The sequence below is a fragment of the Scomber scombrus genome, chromosome 14 (assembly GCF_963691925.1).
Source record: "Scomber scombrus chromosome 14, fScoSco1.1, whole genome shotgun sequence".
NCBI lineage: Eukaryota > Metazoa > Chordata > Actinopteri > Scombriformes > Scombridae > Scomber > Scomber scombrus.
The window spans coordinates 16,403,628-16,425,925 of record NC_084983.1 but is presented as its reverse complement, the minus strand read 5'-3'; the positions used below and the strand labels follow the sequence as shown (position 1 = coordinate 16,425,925).

At 37.7% G+C, this 22,298-nt stretch overlaps 1 protein-coding gene across 1 annotated transcript in view; it reads left to right on the top strand.

Moving 5' to 3' along the window:
- The window catches only part of cadm1a (cell adhesion molecule 1a), a 393,907-nt gene that overhangs the window by 324,562 nt on the left and 47,047 nt on the right, over positions 1-22,298 (top strand). Inside the window, exons 6-8 of the mRNA XM_062432889.1 lie at positions 2,560-2,718; positions 8,404-8,500; positions 16,304-16,476. Of these exons, the coding sequence (XP_062288873.1) occupies positions 2,560-2,718; positions 8,404-8,500; positions 16,304-16,476 (429 nt within the window). The remainder of the gene's footprint in view (positions 1-2,559; positions 2,719-8,403; positions 8,501-16,303; positions 16,477-22,298) is intronic.

Below are 22,298 nucleotides of genomic sequence, written 5' to 3'. Positions count from 1 at the left end.
TGAGCATTAGGATTGTATTACATGCATCATCCTTATGGCAGTCATCTTTAATATAACAGGTTGCTAAGAAGCCTCTACCAACCTACTGCTTTACATTACAATGTGTGGCTGATGTTTGGTTTGGCTAGCTACCTGCAGGAATATCTTATAGTACATAACAGAGAGCAGGTGATGTGCCTCCAGTGCTCATATCTATTATTACATGCCTACCATAGTTACTTGCAACTGTACACGTTTCCCCAATCCAAACCCATAGACATTTAGTTTTTGTATAGGCTTGCACAAATTTATTTTTTCTCCAATGAATTCTGAAGATGTAAAGAAGGATATACTGAAAACCAGGACTTGAATAAAGTTGTCTCCTCTCTGCTTTTTCATGCATCTCAAAAGACATTTTGATTTTCAGCAGACTCCTTCAGGTTCCTGTTTCAGGTGTTTGCAGGCATCTGAAGCCTCTAGTGGTATTTATTCATGACAACCTGTTCCTTTACACCAGGCACATCACACAGGTTTGCTTTCCCAGTATCCAAAGAGACAGCTGTCACCACAGTGACGGTATCGCCAGAGTGGCTGAGCTGCAGTAGGGTAGTGGGTAGATATACACTTAGTATATATTTTAAAACTGAAATATGAACTGATAGATAGATGCAACTGATAGATGTGACTATTCATATTAAGTTTTTTTCATTTGTTTGCTTCCAGTATTTATTTTATTGATGGGATACAAACAAACAAGTGCAACACTTAGGAAGTAGGGCAAAGAGATAAAAATCATCAATCTCACTTTGCGACTCTGCAAAACGCTACATCTATTCTTCTTATTTTGTGATGGCTGTGATGAGGTATCCTCTTCTTTGCGTTCGAGAACATATTGTCTCTGTGATATTACAGAGTCGCTAATCAGACACTGTTACTTTGATTTGGCGGTGGTGCTGAAAAGATGGCCGCACAATAAATTTGGTCTAATGAGTGATTCACAGTAGTGCCTGACAATAGCATTTTTTTCCCCCAGCCGATTCACCTTCTCTGACTATTTTCAAGGACTCCCCCCTTACTTCCATTCTACATATTTTGTAAGGTCAGTTGAAGAAAGACATTGCACTAGGAGCCAAACAATAGCTGTCTTTGGCAGGCCTTAACAAGAATTTTTTTCCCTGCTCGCAGCCTTGAGTCCAAAGATTTCAGCTTTGTTATTTTTTCAAGTTAGTGGTCTGACCTCTCAACAAAACAAGCTACTTATAAAGTTCTCCCAGAGGATTCAAGGATACATAAAAAAGTTTGAACAGAAGTCCAAAATATTAAGTTTTAGTTATATTTTTCAAAACATTTATGTATAAAAGCATGGAGACTTTATTAATATTTTTCTTTGCAAAGCTAGCGTAATCCTCTGGTGCTCAGCTTTTATTACATGACTTTAGTGTGGAAAACATGCACCGAAAATCAATTTAGCCCTGAAGCAGGAAGCCAACGAACCAGCAAACTATGAGGAGACCTTTAGATTATTAAGACAACAAGCAACACTGTATTTAGTTTAATCCAAGAGCCAACTTTTCACCTCTTTACCCACAATATAACTCCATGAAGTTGGCATTGTACTGTAGATCACATATCAGCTATGAAAAAAAAGAATGTCAATGGTAAGCCTTGGTTTCCTCCTGTAGTCCAAAGAAATGCTGATTCTGTAAACTGGAGATTCTGAATGTTGTTGATGTGAAAGGTTGTCTCTCTATATGTGCCAGCCTTATGATAGACGAGCAACCGGTCTAGGTTATACCCTGCCTAGCTCCAAACCCCTGTGACCTTACAAAGGATAAGTGGCTATAGATGATTCAGATAAACTGCAATGCTTTAAGAATAGTTTTCAATCCTCAAGTGAAGCCTAACATATTCAAATTTTGGATATGATGGTTTTTAGATATGCTTCTCCCAAGACACATCATCCAGCTCCTCCTGGAGGATCTCTCTCTGTTTCTAGGAAAGATTGGAGATGGTGTGTTCACAGTTCAACTTAGGAGAACAACATTTGTGACTGAAGAAAAGGTGTGGACTTAAATCGACTAATAAATTGAGATCATCAGGAGTTCCTTCTTTACCATAACAGTCCATAACCATGTGTACTTGTTGTCCAAAGAAAAAAAGGAAATCAAGTGACGTTATTGTCGGTCGGGGTTGATGGATGGTTCAACAAAACATCAGACTTAAACACAGATGGCCGCTATTCATGAATCAACATGTTTTATTTTGAACTAACAATGACTATGAACAGGATCATCTTTACCACATAATTATTATTGTATCTATGATGACAATGCTATAACTTATGTACAGTATTTTTTAACAGTTGTTAAAGCTGTTTGACGGTGCAGATATTTTTCCATTTAATTTGGAGGATTTGTTGAATTTTGTTCTTTATGTAAGCAAACACTGACTGGATCTAGCCAGACCACAGCCAGTAAAGTACAGCTTGTGAACTGTTGATGCCTCATTCATGTTTGAACTGAATATAAAATGTACTTGTGTTGCTTTGTTAAATATGCTTGTCTTCAATGTCTCTCACAGGAAAACCCAAAGTTGAGCTGTCCTACGACAAGATGTACACAGTAACCAGCCGACTCACATTCACCGTTAGCAAGGAGGATGATGGCGTACCTGTGCTTTGCATTGTTGACCACCCTGCAGTCAAGGACTTCCAAGCACAGAAATACCTGGAGGTGCAATGTAAGTAGTTCAGTAATAAATTAGAAATCAGCATGGATATTTAAGATGCATTATGCAAGTTTTTTTTTTTCACCCCTTTTTTCTAATGTCTCATCAGCTTAACTCAGGAAATTGGGCTGCAATAGAGAAGAGTGTTCCATCTCCACTAATTAAATGGCATAAATTTGCTACTTTTTCCTCACTACAATGTTGGTGTATGACACGTATGGCAGTATCATTGAAGGGAAATCATCTCCATGCGCAGGTTGTGATGAGTAAAAGGGGAACATTGGACTGCTGTAGAGAAGACTGTTCCATCTCCACTAATTAAATGACATAAATTTCCCACATTTCCACCAAATGAAATTTTGCTCCATGGCATTGTCATTAGAGCACAATGATCCCCATGTGTGATGCATACCAAGTACAAATAAAAAAGATAAATAGAAAAACAGCACGTTAATGAACATCTTCCAATTAAATATAAATGTAAGGTAGTAGGTTACCTTTGCACTTCTGTCTATATAGAATTATTCTTTGCCCTTGTTTTTACTCTTAATCATCACTATTAAGCTTCACAAACACAATTTACAGGCTTTACATTGTAATATTATGTCTTACTGTCATCAGTGTTCACAATATTTTCTCCCACTGTCATTTGTGGTCACAAATATGTTAAATTGGAAAGTGTAGTCTAATTTTAAAACATCTGTCAAGAAGTATGGAAATACACTGCAGACACAGTTACCTGAGAATATACCGCTATGAAATAGTGTTTCTGCATTCGCTGAAAAACTGTGAATTTATACTAAATGCCTGTGGTACCGGCAGAGTCAGTTTGTGACTGTTTGTGGCTTCCAAAATGTCTTTAATGTATTGCACATGAACCTGTAAACCATCATCACTAACGTTATTACAATTATGAGGATCAAATGTCAGAAATATACATATACATTTTTATAAACATACACATGTTTATTAGACTTCAATTAAAAACTGCTTTTTATAGAGTAAAAAATATAATGAAAGAACATAAACAGAAAGAATTAAATGTCAAATGTATGAAAAAGTTAGAAAGAAGTTTGAATTAAATGTCAAGTATATGAATAAGTTAGCAAAATAATAATTAAAATGAGCACACAAAACACGTTAGTTATTATAATGTTAATGAATTAGCCTTTGGCATATTATACTGTAGATATAGCAGGTGTATAGAAAAAAATACACATGAAATTAAAATTGGCAAGAACGTAGAAATAAAATATTGCATATTAGTCTTATTGTCTCAAATATTTGTGTCACATTTGATGTTATTGATATATATGACGGCATTTGTGTAATTAAAATAATAATAATAGTACTGAGAAAAAACATTCTCACCGTATGTTATTGTTCTACTAAAATAGCCAAACTCAGTAAAATGTTTTACAAACCAAGAGTTTGCAACAGAGAGCATTTATTTGGCCAGTATGTAGGTCAAATGAACAATAAAGATCACAGACTTTACTATAACACTGGTGATTGTCGACAACTAACTAAATAAACATCTGCAATGTAGTTGATGCAAAATGATAAATACATTTGATGTAATTTTTACATACTTGCGACTGTAACCTTTTGTCTTTGGCCTCTGGCATGTCCTAGCATTCTAAGAAAAAAAGAAAAAAAACTCCTCTGTAGCTATCTGACCTTTCCTTGGTAGAGCAAGAAGAGGAGATCAGCTCATCTACAGAGGCAGCATGGCATTTTGCTGGCTTCTGATAACAGAAAGCTCACATGGAACCACCCAGCTCAGCGTCTCACACTGCTCCATGCAGAGGTTGCTGCTGTCATGCTCTGTGCATACTGCGATGGGCAACAAACAAGCAGAGTCGGTCCTGCACTCCACATTCTGTGTGATCTCTATGCTGCACACTTTAATATTACATTTGGAGCATGTTGACTGAGGGAAATTACTGTTTCTATGGGGACATATAAAGAAACGTGAAAGGTGATGATTTCAAAATGATTGTTTATGACTTCTTTGGGATATAGCATTTTTATTTTGCTGGTTTGTGCTTTTCTAATAATTTCCTTGGATATTTCCTGGAAAGATGTATATCATTAGGTAATAGTTATAGGGAAAAGTACATAAGCAGTTATTTGAAGGGATGAATTAATTGGAAGTGAACTAATTGAACACTTGGGGTGAATAAAACAAATCCATGGTTCGGTGCCTGTCTCAGTTTTGGTGTCACGGCTCGGTACATTTTTGATGCAGCTGGGAAAACAAAAGAAACACAGGAGAAAATATTTCTATTATTTCTTTTGAAAAAATGTAAAAGTTAAATTATGGTTCATTGGCTCTAATTTTCACCGTAAATATCACAGTGCTGAAATAGCATAGGGTTATTAAGAAAAAAACAAACATCAATATGCTAGAAATGCTCCACCAGAACTCTAACCAGCAAATAGTATGAAATAAAAATGTTTCATTAAGAAAAATCTGCATAAAGCTATAATAAAAATATGTAATTAATCAACAAGCCAAATTTGAATAATGAAAAAAAATTGCCAAGTATATAAAATTAGAGTCTCAGCATCATGAAAAAATAAGCATTATATTATTATATTTTCTGCTTTGAAACGCGGGGGGCATTTCTGTTGAAGACACAATTTAAGCAACACGTTGATGATAATGATAATATTTTAGGAAACACTGTTTAATTCGGCACATATTTTGTAAGTAAATGTTCCTTAGAATCCTGTTACGATCAGTTTCTTGTAGGAAATTATAAACAACAACAACAACAAAAAAAGCCTTCTGCTATCTTGCTATCTCCACACAGTGACATACGACTTTGTTTACTGATTACTGAGATATAAGCGGTGATTTACATTTCAATCAGTTACTATGTGGGCAATTTGTGAGTGAAATGGAGTGCATTGTGTAGTAAGAAATTGTGAAAAGAAAAAACCCATTGTCACAAGACAGGATAATTAAATAAGCCTTTAATGTTTATGTGTATAAGCGAAGCAAGCTGTTTTGCTCCGTTGCCTGGTTGTTTCTCCCTTAAGGTCAGCTGGCTGCGGAGAGATGGATAGTGCCGTCTGTGCTTATGAGGTGAGGCATACAATAAAGCAAATAATTCAGTTAGCATAATGATAACGGCCTTCTTGCTTACAGTAGGACACTATTTCATTCCCACTGAAGTGGCAGTATCCGGATCTGGCAGTGCAGTGTGTGTTTTTCCATCAAGCAGAGACTAGAAAGCTCTGCCATAACTACTTGAGGTCATCAAAACAACCTACAGATGCCTGGCGTCCTTCATGTTTATGGCTCCGAGGCGACAAGGTTAGATGACGTTGAGGGTGGAGGAAAAAGTTGCAGGATGCCATGTAGTGCTTGGAGTGGAAACAAAGCTGCAGGGTTACTGTCTAAAGCCATGCATGCCCACTGAGCAGAAGACTTGGCTTTTTGCCCATCTGCTGTCCATCAACAAGACTGAGTGCTGGCCACTGACAGGGCGTGATTTAGACAGATGGATGCCCAGACATGTGTTGTTTGTTGCCGAGAAGATCGGACAGCAGTGTGGAACTTTGCCTCCTTTGAAATCATAACTTAAGCATGATGCCTTTCTCTACTAGCTGATGGAAGATGGCACATTTTGCATTTAAGCTATTTCATAAAACTGGGAAAAGAACAGGAATAATTTACATACCGCCATTGTGACTCAGCAATGAATCTGGTGTGCTATGACTCAACTGGAGATATTTATCTACACCATCTAATGTCCATAAAAGTGTATGCAACTGCAAGTGTATGCACTCAGCTCTGGTCTTCAGGTTAATTCAATATATTGGCAGAAGTTGTGTCTACTATTTTAGATGCCGGTGACACAAATCTTACTTTTAATAAAGGGGTGATTGTTGGAGAGGCAGATTTTCTTAAAATGCACACATTTCTTATTGAATTCTAACAATAAATGAAGGATATTCATCACATTTACTAAAATTGGTTAAAGATGGATGAGAAGTTTCCTTCTGAAACATTGAACATGATACAGTATAAGTGTGTAATCCACTCCAAGGTCTCCCAAAGCATAAATCATTATTAAAATCATTTACTTATTATGAGGCAACCAATTGTGCAGAATTATCAACCAATACGTATCAGATCATGACTGTTGTTGTATTCATTTTGTCTTAGTCAAACTTTCAGTACATTGCAAGACTGAATTCAATCCCTAACCCAGACGATAGATTGAATAAAACATAAGATTTTTGTCCACAATAAAGGATAGTCTCTCACGCCAAGATGAAAAAAAGCTTTGATAACACCAGCAACAGTCAACGAAATGGGAACAATAGAAACTCCGTAGTAGCAAAGAATAGCACAGCAGCGACTGTCAAAGCACCCCGCTGATTTGTCAAAACAACATTGTTACATTTTCTTTCCAGCTGCTTCGGATCTTCGGCAGCGTTTTCTGTTTTGTGTAGCGTCTCTATCATGTAACCTCTTTGGACATACTCAGGAGTACATGTGGTCCTGCACTGCGCCACATCGATAATTCCCCAAAGCTTCGGCTTGTGTTTTGGTGTAAGACTGATTTAAAATTCCATCAATATTATACCCAAAGTAGACCCAACCCTGCTGAAAGGTGATTTGATGCAATGGAAGAGTGGATTGACTTTAAGCCGATAGTAGGAGGCAAATCTAAAAGAAAAAAAACACCTTGAATCACATGTGTACTCTTTGACTTTTGGATCTATCATTTACTTAATGTCAAATCATATGAACCCAGGAAAGTGTGTAGCATGTGTATATAGTATTTTAGAGGCCCAATTTTTTATAGCCTGCCTCTGACACTCAAACCTATAGCTGCATGTTTTTGTGGCTGCATTTATCGTGATTATCTTTCAACCTGTTTGGAAAACCCCTGTGATTATGGGGAGCAGTTTACTGTGTTTTCTTTGTGAAGGAAACCAGTTATGCACTAATGGAAGCTGATGGAAAAACAAGTACATGATTAGAAAATGTATTGAGTGGAAAATGTAATGGTGTGTAATAATTAACACTGGAACATAATGTAACAGTCACAGTACAGAGGAGTCATGTAGTCTGCAAACTAACTACATCTATATAAATGTACACCGTAGACATTAGCTAACATTAACCACCATAAGCTAATGATCATACCAGACTAGAAGTAAGGCTGTAGCAGCAAAACTCATGAGTGTAATGAACTGATCAAGGGTGGGTTTAATTGCTTATAAATTCCACTTTTATATGTAAGACAAAGACTATATTATTCTTCCTTTCTATTTATTTCATTGACTAATTCATTCAAAATAAACTGAATAGCCCTTTAACAAACATATATGAACATTACTTCTTTAACTGATGGTTCAAGCACAACTTCCACATCTGTACTTACCTCTGAAATTGTGTCTAGTTGAAAGTTTGATCATTTTAAATGTTACCACTGAACGTAGTGTAAATAATGAATTAAATGTCTTTGCATATGGACAGAATTTGTGGGGCAATATGTTTACCTTCATGTTTATGTATGCTACCAACAACCTTACTGCAGATAGGAATCCATCAGAAAGAACAGAGGTGCAGAATGTAAATGTAGAGAGAAGATGGATAATGCCTTGTCAGTGATGTTGTCCCAGCATTTATTCCTCTCTCTGTCTCTCTCTGTCTCTCTCTCATCCTTTCAGACAAACCGGAAGTAAAGATCGTGGTAGAATTTCCTCAGGGTCTGACGAGGGAAGGCGAGAACCTGGAACTGACGTGTCAGGCCAAAGGCAAACCCCAGTATGGCACGCACACACACACACACACACACACACACACACACACACACACACACACACACACACACACACACACACACACACACACACACACACACACACACATTTGAACCAATTAAAATGTGCCATGGGCAGGAATGCAAGCCTGCTGTATACCTGCTTACACATGCACATTTATGTATCCATCCACATACCTTGACCGCATTCCTTAGTGTGAGTGTGAATATTGTGATGTGTGTGGAAATATGTCTTTTACTGTTTTCCTATTCCAGTTAAGAAGAGATAAACATTGAACTTTTGCAGAAGCAGCAGCGCATAGTGTTGATTTACATTAAAAGAGAATGTAAACAAAATCCCAACAGACAAAATAGACATCTATTAGCCTTTTTGCCACCCACTGTTCTGCCTGCAGGACACTAGCACCATGTGGAGCTTTCACAGAATGATTCACTGAATGAATATGAGAACAAAACATATGTACGCGTATTGTATGCAATGGATTTGACTCCCATGTTACTGGACCTTTAGGTCTCTAAAAGAAAAAGCTCTGTCATAAAGCAATGCTCAAAGCAAATGAAACCTTGTATATATGGTGTCTCTGTACCTTTAAAGTAGATTGATTGATTGACACAAAAATAGTCCCTCGTGTTAATAGATAGCAAATTGAATCAGAATAGTGTTAGTTAGTTTAATGTTACCTGATTATGATACCCTGTTAGCACAATTTAGCTCAAGTATTTAACGTTAACCAATGTATTTACCACTCCGTGTTGCCAGCTAGCGTTGGCTTTGGTTTGAGGCATTCTCTATTTGGAAGTTCCTGGAAATATGAATGATTGATTGAACTTTGTCATTATACCAGCAGTACAATGACATTTTGTGAGGCTTTCTCTCAATAAATAAGAAACAAACAAACACTTTGCAATTCTAAAAGAGATGCAAAGTTACACCATCAAAGCAGCCTTTGTGTAAGGTAGCAGCATAAATGTCTTAAAGTGTCAAGTGCAAGTGTTTCATTTTTCCCATTGAGACCAACTATAAACTACGATTCTGTGCCTAAAACTGGCTCCAATGCAGACCAATCACACCTCTCACACGCTCCATCTTTCTATACAGTCTACGGTTGACAGCCCACACATAGACCCTTATAGAGTTATTAAAAAAGTGTGCTCACTATCAGCAAGGGAAAACTTGGGGTTGAGTCTGTGGTTAAGGTGTGATGGGCAAGAGATTGGGTCAGATTTAGATTTTTATTGAATTACCAATTAAAATCTACTCTAGGAATATGAAATGTCTGTTTTCTGTGGGTAAAGAACCCAAAGCTGGTGCATGAAGCTGACAGTTATTAGATGTTGTACTCACTATTGGCTCTAGAGCCAATTTCCTCACAGGGATCTTTTCCAATTAGGAATGTGAGATGAGCTGGTGGATGAGACGGTTGCCTTGATACAACTACATGTCGTAGAGAGGGAAGCTGTGACTAAGCCTGTCTTAATGGTACAGAAAAACCTGAGGCCAGATAGTCCTAAATGACCACTGCTGGGTACATAATCAGTTAACTGAATGGCCACTATTTTTTTTTTCAGGGCTTTCAAAATGGAAATTTGAAACTGGCCTGTAATAATGAAACACATCACAATTACTGTGTGCTATTTTTGAGCATGTGTTTAATTGCCACACCTTTTACAAGGAAGAGGACAGAGCAGAAAGGGGCATTAATGATAGGGAGTGAAGTATTCTACTACACGTGGAAATTAATATTATGCACTAGTAGAATCACCGGGGGGTACCGCCTCCATTGATTAGTCAATTCATTCATTCATTAAAATTGGGAAAGAAAATGAATTACATCAAATTAATCAATCATATATCGTAAAGTTGTGAACTCTGTATACAGGGATACAACATAAAGGGATGAATGGGGAACACTAACTATGTGTACACTAGAATGAATGAATGAATGAATGTTATCAAAAACAAGTCAAAAGCTCAATAAGGGGGACACTCTATCTAAAGCCAATAACATTATATTTTTGGATAGCTTTTGCATCAACCCTGAAACAGAAGCTTGGCAGATGTTTTTTTTATACTTTTTCAGTGGATGATGAAGGGCTGATGATGAGGTGAGCTTCACGGTAAGCGCAGAGCAAGGTGAAGCAGACTCAGGGATCCTCTGGTCTCCAGGGTGACAGCCAGATGAGAGCCACTGCAGCTTCAGTAAAGCGCTTTGGTTAAACACTTCTTCAGTCGAATCCAACACTGAGACTGTCTCAGACTCACCGAGGCCACATAGTAAACACGCTGTAAGGTTGTGTGTTTTTGCTCTTGATGCATTCAGTTGCAGTCTTTAGAGATGAAGCTGAGCTCTAACTACAAAAAAAGGATCCTTGGAAAAGTCTTCAAAACAGAGTCTGACTACATGATAAAATAGGAGATTAAAAAATGAATAGATTCCCAAATAACAAACAGCGTGGATTGACTTGTTGCTTACACATCTTTGCACTTTGTCTTCTTAGTTGAGAATTGTTGTCTGGAGATTGCATCTCTCAGGGAAGGATGAAAAAGACAATGTCCATAACACAACGTGGGTCATAATTGCTTGGGAAAGGCTGAAAAAAATTAGCAAGCAAGTAAAAAGAAGAAGCCAAGCCAGACAAAGAGTTTATAGTTTTAGAGTATTTCTTTGTCTTGCTTGAAGTAGGTTCCTTGGTGCTCTTTTGGGGGAACACTATTATTAATTAATTTCTTGACCTTCAAATAAAAGGAAAATGACATGCCTGCAAATTGGATACTCACTCATTTCTATCACCAATGCCAACGTCATCTACACATCATGAAAACCACTGAGGAAATAATTAGAAATGTTATATCGATTAACCCAAAAAAAAAGAAGCAGAATAAAATCAATAAACCTTCATCGTCTAATCTGTATTCATATCTATAAAGAAAGCATTATCCTAGCAATCGAACCGCAGTTGAACACTTACACATACACTCGTTAATATCAAATAAATCGAATGCTGTACTACAGAAGAGTTGTTACTGACTGTATCCAAGGGTTATTCACAAAGAGGACAAGCACTTATCCACTGAGGGGAAATTTCATTTTTGAAAGGAAATTGGGCAAGAACTAATATGAAAAGTAGATGTGTGTCAGTGTATGGAGTGAAGTTATGGAATGATTCTGACATTGAATTGAAAGAAAGTAAAAATATGGGTTAATTTAAGAAATTATTTGAAACCAAAACATTAGAAGTGATATGGGAATTTGTGAATTTTTGAAAGCAGGTATCTTGATATTTATGTTTTTAGTTTGTTATGAGAACTTAAATTGTTAATTTATTTTACTTTGTCGTCTTTAAAAGTCACTGCTACTGATGTAAGTTTTGTTTGAAGCAACTGAATTCATGTTTTAAGAAAGAGTAGACAAAATAAGCTTAGGCTTCAGTCCATACCTTTTTTCCGTCAAAGCAAACAAAAGAGAATAAAAGCGAGATTAAATCATTTGTAAGAGAAACATAAAGGGATGAGGAAAGAATGATGATATATTAATTGTTTTGCTTATGTATTTTATCACTTTTTCTCTTATCTTTGTTTTGTTTGTTTTGTTTTGTTTGCATGAACATCTGTTCTAGAAATTATTGTGAATTTATTTTGTAAATGATCGGAAAAATAAAACTTACCTAACCTAACCTTACTGAGACAGTCACAGATTTTGCCATACCTATAATTTAGGGATAAATGGTTCTGAACACCACAGAGATTAACATTGGTTGAACCAGGAAAGATACATTTAATAGAAATTCATTGTGAATACAAGGAGAGAGGAAAAGAGAGAGCGGGGGACAGGCTCAGAAAGAGTGTGAACTTCCTCCTTCCAAAATGTATGACGTTAGAGATAATGTGAGCAGAAGAAGAGAGGAAAGTCCATCTGTGGGGCGAGGGAGAACTTAACACCAGGGCAGTCTGTTTGTACCTGGAAAAGAGCAAAGTCATTAAATTTAAAAACTGTCTGTTGTCCTCCCTTGGCTGGTGGAAAGAGGTTTGGTTTTTAGTTAAATTCCTTGTCTTTTCCTGACATCCTTCATACCTTGAGGTCAGAGGTCAATGTGTCTATGTGCTCTTGTATCCACATAGAGAAACTGAAAGAATTCAACTTCTTATATTCCCGGGTTCGGCCCCTACAGTGGAGAGGGTCCTAATATCTAGTAGGAAGAATAAAGTGCTAATTTTCTGAGAATGCCACAGTGTGAGACAGAGAGAGCATGTTGATAGACTCAAGATACTGGATGTGTACAGATAAAGTCAATTTGTGATCAAAGTTAAAAGATGGAGCATAGAGAAAAGCCCCCTAGGTAATTTTTTTGCCACTATGTCGAAAATAAATTAACTGTGGTCTTAATGAGTGTTAATCAGTCCTTAAGTGAAAGAAGTACACTCGTGTTTGTCGCTCATTAGGTGATCATTCCACACAAATCATCTGTAAATCAAGGTATTAGCTTGTTTAGATGACAGGTATTTGTGATATGAAACATAATGGAGTGCAAATGAAGAAGCCATTAGGACGCTCAGGTGTGAGTAAAAGACCGAGAGCTTCAGGCAGGGGAAATGAGCGACTATCCAAACATCAATGCGGTCGGTGCTGATGGTATCAATCACACTAGTTTGTTGACAAGGCAGTTCAAATTTGAACAAAGCAAAATATTTGTTAGGTGAAACTGGAGGTATGAATTTTACATCAGTAAATTTGAATTGCAACAAGTCTTTTCATGTACAAGTAAATTTGAATGTGGTGATAAATGACAAGCTTAAATAAAAAGGCCCACTCCTTTAAAAAAACATGTTTTTGGTAGCAAATAATGATCTGAAAGCCTTTATGGTAGCTCTTAAAAAGTTAGTAGTTTAGAAGAGAAGGATTCATAAGAGTTGGAATAGATTTTAAGAGCAATTCATGCCCTTTCACTCACCAACGAAAAAAGGTATCACAATGTCCGTAGAAACCTTTCAACACCAAAAATGGACAAAAGAGAAGTTGACTGAGTTGCAATTGTGGGATGAAAAGTTTGCCTTGACACTTGTTCCTGAAAGATGTTAAAACAGATGAATGACATCATGAAGATTAATAATCAGAGGTTTTATTCATATGTTTTGCTCTGTAGAGGTCTGAGTGTACGCTTCTGCCTTTGTCTGAGCAGGAGGAAACACAAATGAACATAATCCATTGACATTAGATTGTGCTTTTTGCCCTTGCAATCTGCACATATCACTGTTTTATTTTGTATTTATCTGTATCTTAAATTTATTTGACCATTTTGCCTGCAGTGCACGTGCTCCAGCATTTGCATAGGCAGCTAGATCTGAGCTTTTTTTCCCAATATGGTCACAATATGGTTACATTAACACGTCAGTTTCAGTGCTGTGAGGGTCTAAAACTGTATAATTATCTGAAGGGTGAAGTACAAGAACATGTAAACACACACAGAGCCAAACACTGTGTACTTCAGACTCCCCCACCAACCCCCCGTAGTTTTCATACTTGGCATAGAGACAAGCTCACTACCCGTATTCATTTTATAAAGATGAAAACACAATCAATACAGTGAGCCGGGAATTGGAAGTCATTTTCATTATAGCTGCTGAGAGTTGTGCAGTCATTACCAGCAGATAGCACAGGGGGCCCCGGCTGCAGGCAGCCATTTGTATTCTAGACGCCTGCCCTTCCTCTCTCCTTGCAGCCCCATCTTACCTCTTTCGTTTATCTCTGCCTGTCTTCCTCCTCCAGATTCACTTTTCCCTTCTCACAACAGTCCATGCCCCCTATAGAAACTATTTTTTCTAGGTCACGTCTCTCACCCCATCTCAGGTAAAGGTGTATATTTATATATCTATTATTTACATTTCATCTGGAGAGCATTTGTAATAGACACGGCACTCTCTCTTTCAAGCCATCTACCACAGCCATTAAACGCTCTTGTGGTTTGTTTGTTTTTCGATATTGAGCTCCAACCGCTATTTCATATTTTCTGTTCCTGGATTTTTCACCTCTGTTTTTTTTTTTTTTTCCCCCTCTTTCCCATTTGCTTGCTCCCTCCACACCAAATGCTTTCAAATGGAGGGGAAACAAGTTAAAACACCACAACAAAATGCAACAAGAGAGACCATCAGCACACGCTCAGGGGAAATAACAGTAGCTGGCAGTGGCCATTGGAAGTTGCAACAGCAAAATAGAGGTGTTTTGTCTTTTTCTTTTCTCTTCACCCATCGGTGGTTCCCGGTGCTCTGAGCTCATTGTCATAAAAATGGAATCTGTCACCTCGCCATAAACCTCAGTCAAGGTAAAAAAAAAAGAAAAAAAAAGAAGGAGAACAAAGACAGACGCTTGGTACAGTAGGCGCCCACCTACACAGCAACGCTTACAAGTATACAAGTGTGATAAAGCCTGCAATTTGAATACAAAGCTGCCACACTGTCATTTTTTATTTTAACTATACACAAAGGAATGTTATTTTAATCTCTTTTTTTAATGCTTTACTTCTCTTTGATTAGCCTTTTATCTGGTAAATAGTTACAAGTTGTTGGTTTTTTTTTTTTTTAAAGAGATAAATTTGTCCAGAGACTAGAACCAGTAATCTGTGAACAAATCAGCACCTATTAAATAATGAATGTATGGTATTAGAGGTTATTTTATATGTAGTAGTTTAGATATAAGAATATGCAGAGAAAACTTTCCTTGGTGGTATGAAAGGCCTCCATTTGTTATTTTTCAAAAGCATTGTGTTAACATGAAAAGAGAAGATCAAAAAAGACAAAAATGTGATTCTGTGACATGGATAATGGGAATTTGGTCTATTCTTACATTTAGAAAGCTTCTGTTTGGTCATAGATCCCGAAAATCCCAGATGTCACAGTGTTACAATCCTGGCTTAAGGTAGACGACAGAGGAGTCACAAAAAATATGTAATTTGCAAAACAGGATATAAACAAAGAAAACAGGAATTGGTGGCTGAAAATAGCTCTGCAGTTTGTATGTGGGGGTGGGTGGGGTCGGTGGGCCCTGAGAGAGCTTTTCAAAGGCCAATCAAAAGATAGCAGAAATCAGATATCGATGGCGGTAAGCGTTACCAGATTGCCTGCAAGGTGCCACAAGCTTTTTGGAAATAACACAGAGCATTGTTTTTCATACGGCTCTCGTATTACCACATAATGAAGCCATCACTTTGCAAAAATTAAGTCCATAATAATGTTGATTTTGATGGAACCCTACAGCTGTGAAGTTGTAAGCCTCTAAACTCAACACTTTTGGTCCATGACGAGGTGAAATGAACATGTAATTTGCTGTGGATATGGATAGAGTTCAGAGGAGGAATCTTTGGCCTTCCCTCTTTTGCCGAGCTCAGGTCACAATGCCCACTTTTATGATTCCCAGATGGTCTCTGTCCAGTTTGATAAACATTTTGATATAATTGACTAGAACACAAGATATTATTAGACATGCCATCCCTAGAGGAAGAAAGCTTTTAAATGTGCTGATACAGACCAGAGGTCAAATATGTTTGGCCACAGTGGTTTGAGTCTAAGACTAGCTAAATATTTTGTCGGCCATTCTGTCCAACAACGTTTTGTACTTTGGGATGTAATAAACATGGCAGCCCTTAGGGTCCACTAACAGCGTTTTAGACTTCAGGCTTTGTTACATAAAGATCACATCTATCACTTCTGCTTCCACTTTTAGTTTGAGTGTTTGTTTTGTTTTTTAGTCTTTTATCCTTGGTATCTAACCTGTGCTCTGTTGTTCTTATTTTAGGCCACAGCGGGTGAAATGGGTGAAGGTAGATGACGATGTGCCGTCCCACGCCGTCATCACCGGCGGTGATCTTTACATCGAAAACCTCAACAAGTCCTACAATGGAACCTACCGCTGTGTGGCATCCAACTCAGTGGGGGAGTCTTATGACGACTACATCCTCTACGTCTATGGTATGACCCTTCAGCTCTTTTCTCTTTTTACTGACTATATCTGCTTTTCTTTCTGTCTTTCTCCCCTTCTTTGATTTACTTTATTGGGCATTATTCTCTCAGGCTTCTTATTTTTGTTATTCTACCTCTACACAATACATTTCTCAAATATCCCAATGTTTAAAAGTATGTGGAAAAAAAATAAAAATAGACCAAGAAAAGTTTGATCTCAATTCCCTTTGATAGACTGAGTATGAGTATTTTGTAGAGTCAGTATCATGGCACATAGACACCAGAATCCTGCATATGTAGACTGATAATATTTATTAGATTTGTGAGTGGTTGGCAGTGGTAGTAGCATACTAAACATTTAACCTATTAGCATAATCCAAGGTATGCAGACTGACTTTTAAATATGGTCTGCAATTTAGTAGAAGTGTAGTATACTCTTAACCCCTCCCTGTTCTTAGCTGCACTGAGAATATGGCCAATACCAAGAGTTTGTCCCACACTTGAATAATGGCTTACTAAGCCTGCGTTCAGACTGATAAGACCCCTATGTTGGCAAACAAACAAAAAACGCAGTGTCATCTGGCAAAATTCTGAACCCTTGAATGTAGTCAACTGTTTACCTCATGATCATCGGATAAAACGATCGCCACCGGGATTCATTCCCACTCAGTAACATAAATCATGTGTTTTATGTATTTTGTGTAATAAGCTTTCAAACTCATTAATAGTGTTACTTAAACTGGATCATATTTCATCTTTTCACCAGTGCCTCTAGCAACAAACCCACACAAAAGCAGCCCCTTGAGATTTTTTTTTTTTTTTTTTTTTTAACCCAGTACTATTTTCATTCGGGAAGCAGCTGTAGCTATACCAAGGTCATGTTCTATTGTTCCTCTCTCTTTCTCTCTCTCGCTCTGTATTGTTTGGTTGTGTTAATGATTTTAAGATTATATTCTATATTAACACATTTTTACCACTGATATCATTTAGTTTTGTGTGTGTGTGTGTGTGTGTGTGTGTGTGTGTGTGTGTGTGTGTGTGTGTGTGTGTGTGTGTGTGTGTGTGTGTGTGTGTGTGTGTGTGTGAACTTGTTTTTTTTCCATCGAAAGCTTTATTTCAAAAATGATCATCATCATCATGAATCATGTAAGATAAAATAACATTTAAAAAAAAAAAAGAAAGAAATGAGAGAAATATGTAGATTATCAGAATATATAACAGGGCTTTTTGCAGACTAGTCAAAAATGTCTGTGAGTCGTTGGACTGAATTTCTGCAAAAAATCTCAGTATCTCTAAAATCCTAACTACAGTCCTGAGCCACTGGGGTTGTAATAGAGGGGGCAATGAGAATTTTATGATTATATCAACAAGAGCAAATTAAATATTTGCTATAAATGTGCTATAACAGATAAATGCTTGAAATATAAATAAGTTATTCAAATTAAAAATTCTCCAACCAAAATCAGCCCAGAAAATAATCTTTAATGTTAATCTGCAAATCAACATGGATGATTCTTACAGTATCTGTTGTCAACAGCTGCTTTATACTACTGTATGAGAAGCTTCTCCTTCTGTTTATTAAATCCCTGCAGCATCTGAAGGCAGCAGGACTGATAAATCTGTATAAATATGCAGTCTCTGAGAAGCGCCATGCCAGAGCTTCAGTGCCATTATGCAAGGATGTTTGTTCTGTTTACCTTGATTAAATTGGCTGAAAACAAACAACTGGCTTCTGCAGAATAACCATACACACTTCTACACACATCAGACTGGTTGGTTATAACTTAATACTTTAAGAAATGACAGGTCGGGTTACCAAGGCTTATCATAGTCTCCTCTCCAACTTTGTTTTCAGCAAAAGTGGCGTATCATTACATTTGTTTTATTCTTGAGACACACTGAAGTGCAAACGCTGTTGTGTATCATTAATTACTAAACTATGTCACCATTTAATGTGGTGAGGTAGACTGCATTAGACATATGGTTGAAATAGACTATTAAATCATCCAAACCTGGATGCACACCCCACTACAAAGTTAATTCCGGTGCCATTACCCTGAGCCCAATCTAAAATCCTTGTTTGCATCCTCTAGAGGTAACGCTAGCTTTTAGGTTGCTTTTGTGTTTTCCAGAATGTGAAGGTTGTTGGTTATCTGTGTAAATAAAGCAGAGCATACACTGTGTGATTTCAGTCTGATTTTGAGCCATACAACCCTATTTTGAGTCGGGCCGAATTTCAGCTTTATCGTGCAGTGTACCGGGGGTAACGAGAGGTGATTCAAAGCTCTGAAATTTTAGAAATTTTGGTCACCCCCCGTGAGGGTATCGCACAGTTGAAGCAGAGCCATGAACCAATTCCCCTAAATTCAGTGTTTTTTCCTCACTGCAGATGCATCTCTTTTTTTTGGAAGTCTCGCACACAGGACCGCGCATATGACAAAGGCAGAGCGTTTCTCTTTGGATAGCACGACTACAAACTTCGACACCTTCTTCTTTCTTACATCCTTCTTCTTCCTCTTTTAAATAGTCACACAGTTGTGGGTTCTGGGGGTCCTACGTGTTTATTTCACTCGTATGGTGTGATCAGTCAAGTCGCAGCAGACCATTGGACCGTCCAGTATGAGCACATATATCGTGAATCCTGATTTTACATTGTGAGCGATTTACTCGTATAGAGTGAGCTATTTAAACAAAAACATTGCTAAAATCACACAGTGTATGCCCAGCTTAACTGCAGCAAATGCAAACAGTATTTATGACTGACTCTATCAACAAAACTGAGTCGTGTAGTTAAATTTTTTATTGAAGAGTGCATAATAGTTTTATTACATACTAGTGTACAGCCAATGTTATTTTATACCTTTTTGTATGTTTTCGTGGAGCACCATAGCTGGCGCTCAATAGATGATTTTGGTGTTTATGTTCTGTTGACCAATGGGGCGACCTCCCACAAACCTGCAGTGATCCTTTAACCCGTGTCTACCTACCTCTGTTTGATTTATTTGGCTTCGTATTGATCTAATACCCTCCTCTTCTTTTCCATGTAATTCTTTCATCCTCATAAGCATTATCACAACACGGTTTTCCACTGTTGATACCAATAACATTTTCACCCTGAGCAGGGCATTACACTCTAATGTGCTCATTTTCCCTGGCCAAAATTACTTCACTATCACTTTTCGAAGACCCTGAGCCCACTGAGAAATGATTTGGCTGTCATTGTCAGAGGGAATTAGTGGAGTGAAAAGGCTTTAATGTAGGGGGGGAAGGAAAACTCAATGCCTGATGGACACCAGCTGAATAGAAGTTATTTACAGCAGATCAAGTTGCTGCGCTAACGATGAGTGCAATAAAACAACAGGGGTACCATGGAAAATCAGAGAACAATTTACTGCCACCTGCTATACCGTAATTATTAGTCTATATTAACAGTGTGGTGCCAGCCTCTCTGTGTGTATAGCATATACTTTGCTTTGAAGAATGAGTAGAAAAGACAGTGGCTCCTTGAACTGAAGACATTTTCCATTATTTTACAATTCAGGATTTGGGTTAAGAGTTGAGTTCAGAATCAGGATTAGTTCTAAGGTAAGGTAAAAGGTAAAGGTGGCCTGTCTGGCTCAGGAGGTAGAGTTCGTGGTCCACTAACTGGAAGTCGGTGGTTCGAATCCCTGGCTCCCCCAGTCCACACGTCGAAGTGTACTTGGGCAAGATAGTGGAGGATCTTCATGCAGGTGTACAGGTGCAACAGAATAAATAATAATCTGTTGAGTGGCGATCACATAAAGTGCAGTTTTTGACCTCTGTTGTTAATATAACTATAGCACACATGAAAAACCATCAGTTAGAGCAAATTTAATTTAACACCGTCTTGCGTTTGCGTGATTTGCTTGCATGCTTTTAGTATCTGTCTCTCTGCCTGTGCCTAAACTAGAAAAACCTCATGGTGAGGGCTGCAATTCACCCTCTCTCATCCACCCACATATCCCCCCGCAGTGACAGAAACACAAAGATAAACACGCTAATACAACACATGGGCAACTAAAAGCCTTGCACCAAAAAAGAAAAAGGGAAAAAGGAAAGAAAAAAAAAAGCTGCCATTAAAAACACAGAGGGCCTCCATCCTTTTAGAGCTTTTGATGACTTTGATGTGTCCATGACCCCCACAGTACTAATGTCTACAGTAATTCAACAGCAAACCATGCCGAACCTTCGCCTTGTTAATGGGAAGACAGGATGTTGTGGCAAACTTGTTAGATACTGATTTTCACATTATGTTCCAGATAACATGTATGTCCCCCCCCCCAACACACACACACACACACACACATATGCATCATACACACCACCTCCTGCTCCTACACAACTACCACTATGCGTAAAAGGAGCAATAAGAAGGGCATGTATGTAGACAAACACTATTGTCTGTCACCTAAAACAGACAAATACGCACCAATAGGCACTTCTGCTTCTGCTCTGATATCAACCCTCCATTCATTCTAGTAAGAAAATGAGTATGCCACCCCCCACGTGTAAAAGTAATAAAAGTATTACCTGGATAAGTTACTGTAATGAAATCACTGAATTTTAAATTGTAATCCTTCACACAGCTCATTACTGGAAAAAGGAATTACATTACTGTAACACGTTACCGCTATATACTGGAAATAAAACATCAGGTTATGGTTACAATATATTATATTACTCTGGTCAAATGAGTTAGACCACTTCTTTTTTCTTCTTAGACTAGTCTGAAATTAATTAAAGCATTTTACAAAAAAAATTAAGATCGGTTAATTTTAGATCTAAAAATTTAGCTGCAATGCCCCCAGGCTGTTTCAGAAAAATACATCTAGGTCAAATGCAATGAGTTTGTGAGGAGGGGGCAAATCCCAGTAATTTTGTGTGTCCTTCGAACAGTCTAAGAAAGTTTTTTTATTTTTTTATTAATAGCTAAAAACCAGCCACAATTTTAACCCAAGATCCCAAACTGTACATTAGCGATGTGTAACGTAATAATAAAGTCTACACAGGGCTTCCACCTGTGACAATCCGCCCCTGCTTGACAGCCAGAACAAATGCAGCCATGGCCAGCATCTACTCTAATACATCTGATTCCCGAGTATTGTGACCCTAAGTGATGGAGAGCATTGTGAGACTGGCTGACACTAACATTGTTAACAGCAAAAAGAATGCAATCTGTATTGCTCTAACTCTCACTGCCTGCTCTTACTTCACAGGGTAAGAAAACACAACCAGGGTTTTCCTCTCACATGTCGAGTGAGACCCAGCACCGAGGGGTTTGAAGTTGTTTACAGGCTATGGTTTACTAAGTTGTCTTCCTCCCTCCTCCTTCACCAGTGCTGGCTTTTATTGTACACTAGGAGCATGTTTAGTGACCCCCCATTGCTCTCTGTTGTTTTCCTACTTACCTTACACTTCTTCTCGGTTAAAGCACATGGGAGTTTTTTTTCCACAAGTCACGGTTAGCTCTTTAAGTGGCATTCTACATATATTACAGAGGTGCAAAGTGTCCCGACACTTCCTATTCAGGCTGCGAGTGCTCTTCATTTGCAGAAATTGCACTTGAGTGGAAGTGAAAGTGCTGGTTTAAAATAGTGTGGAAAAAAATAAGTAATTCTCCATTTCCAAAACAGATTTAGAAGGTAATGTTTTGAAGACTGTCACTATGTTCATAGGAAATTTCAAATAGTTGGATTAGTTAACTGATATCTTAAAGGTTCATCCAACCTCCATCAATAGATAGGGGTCATTTTGGTCAATTTACTTGATGAATTGAAGATCTTACATTCCTTCATATGTGGAAATCATTG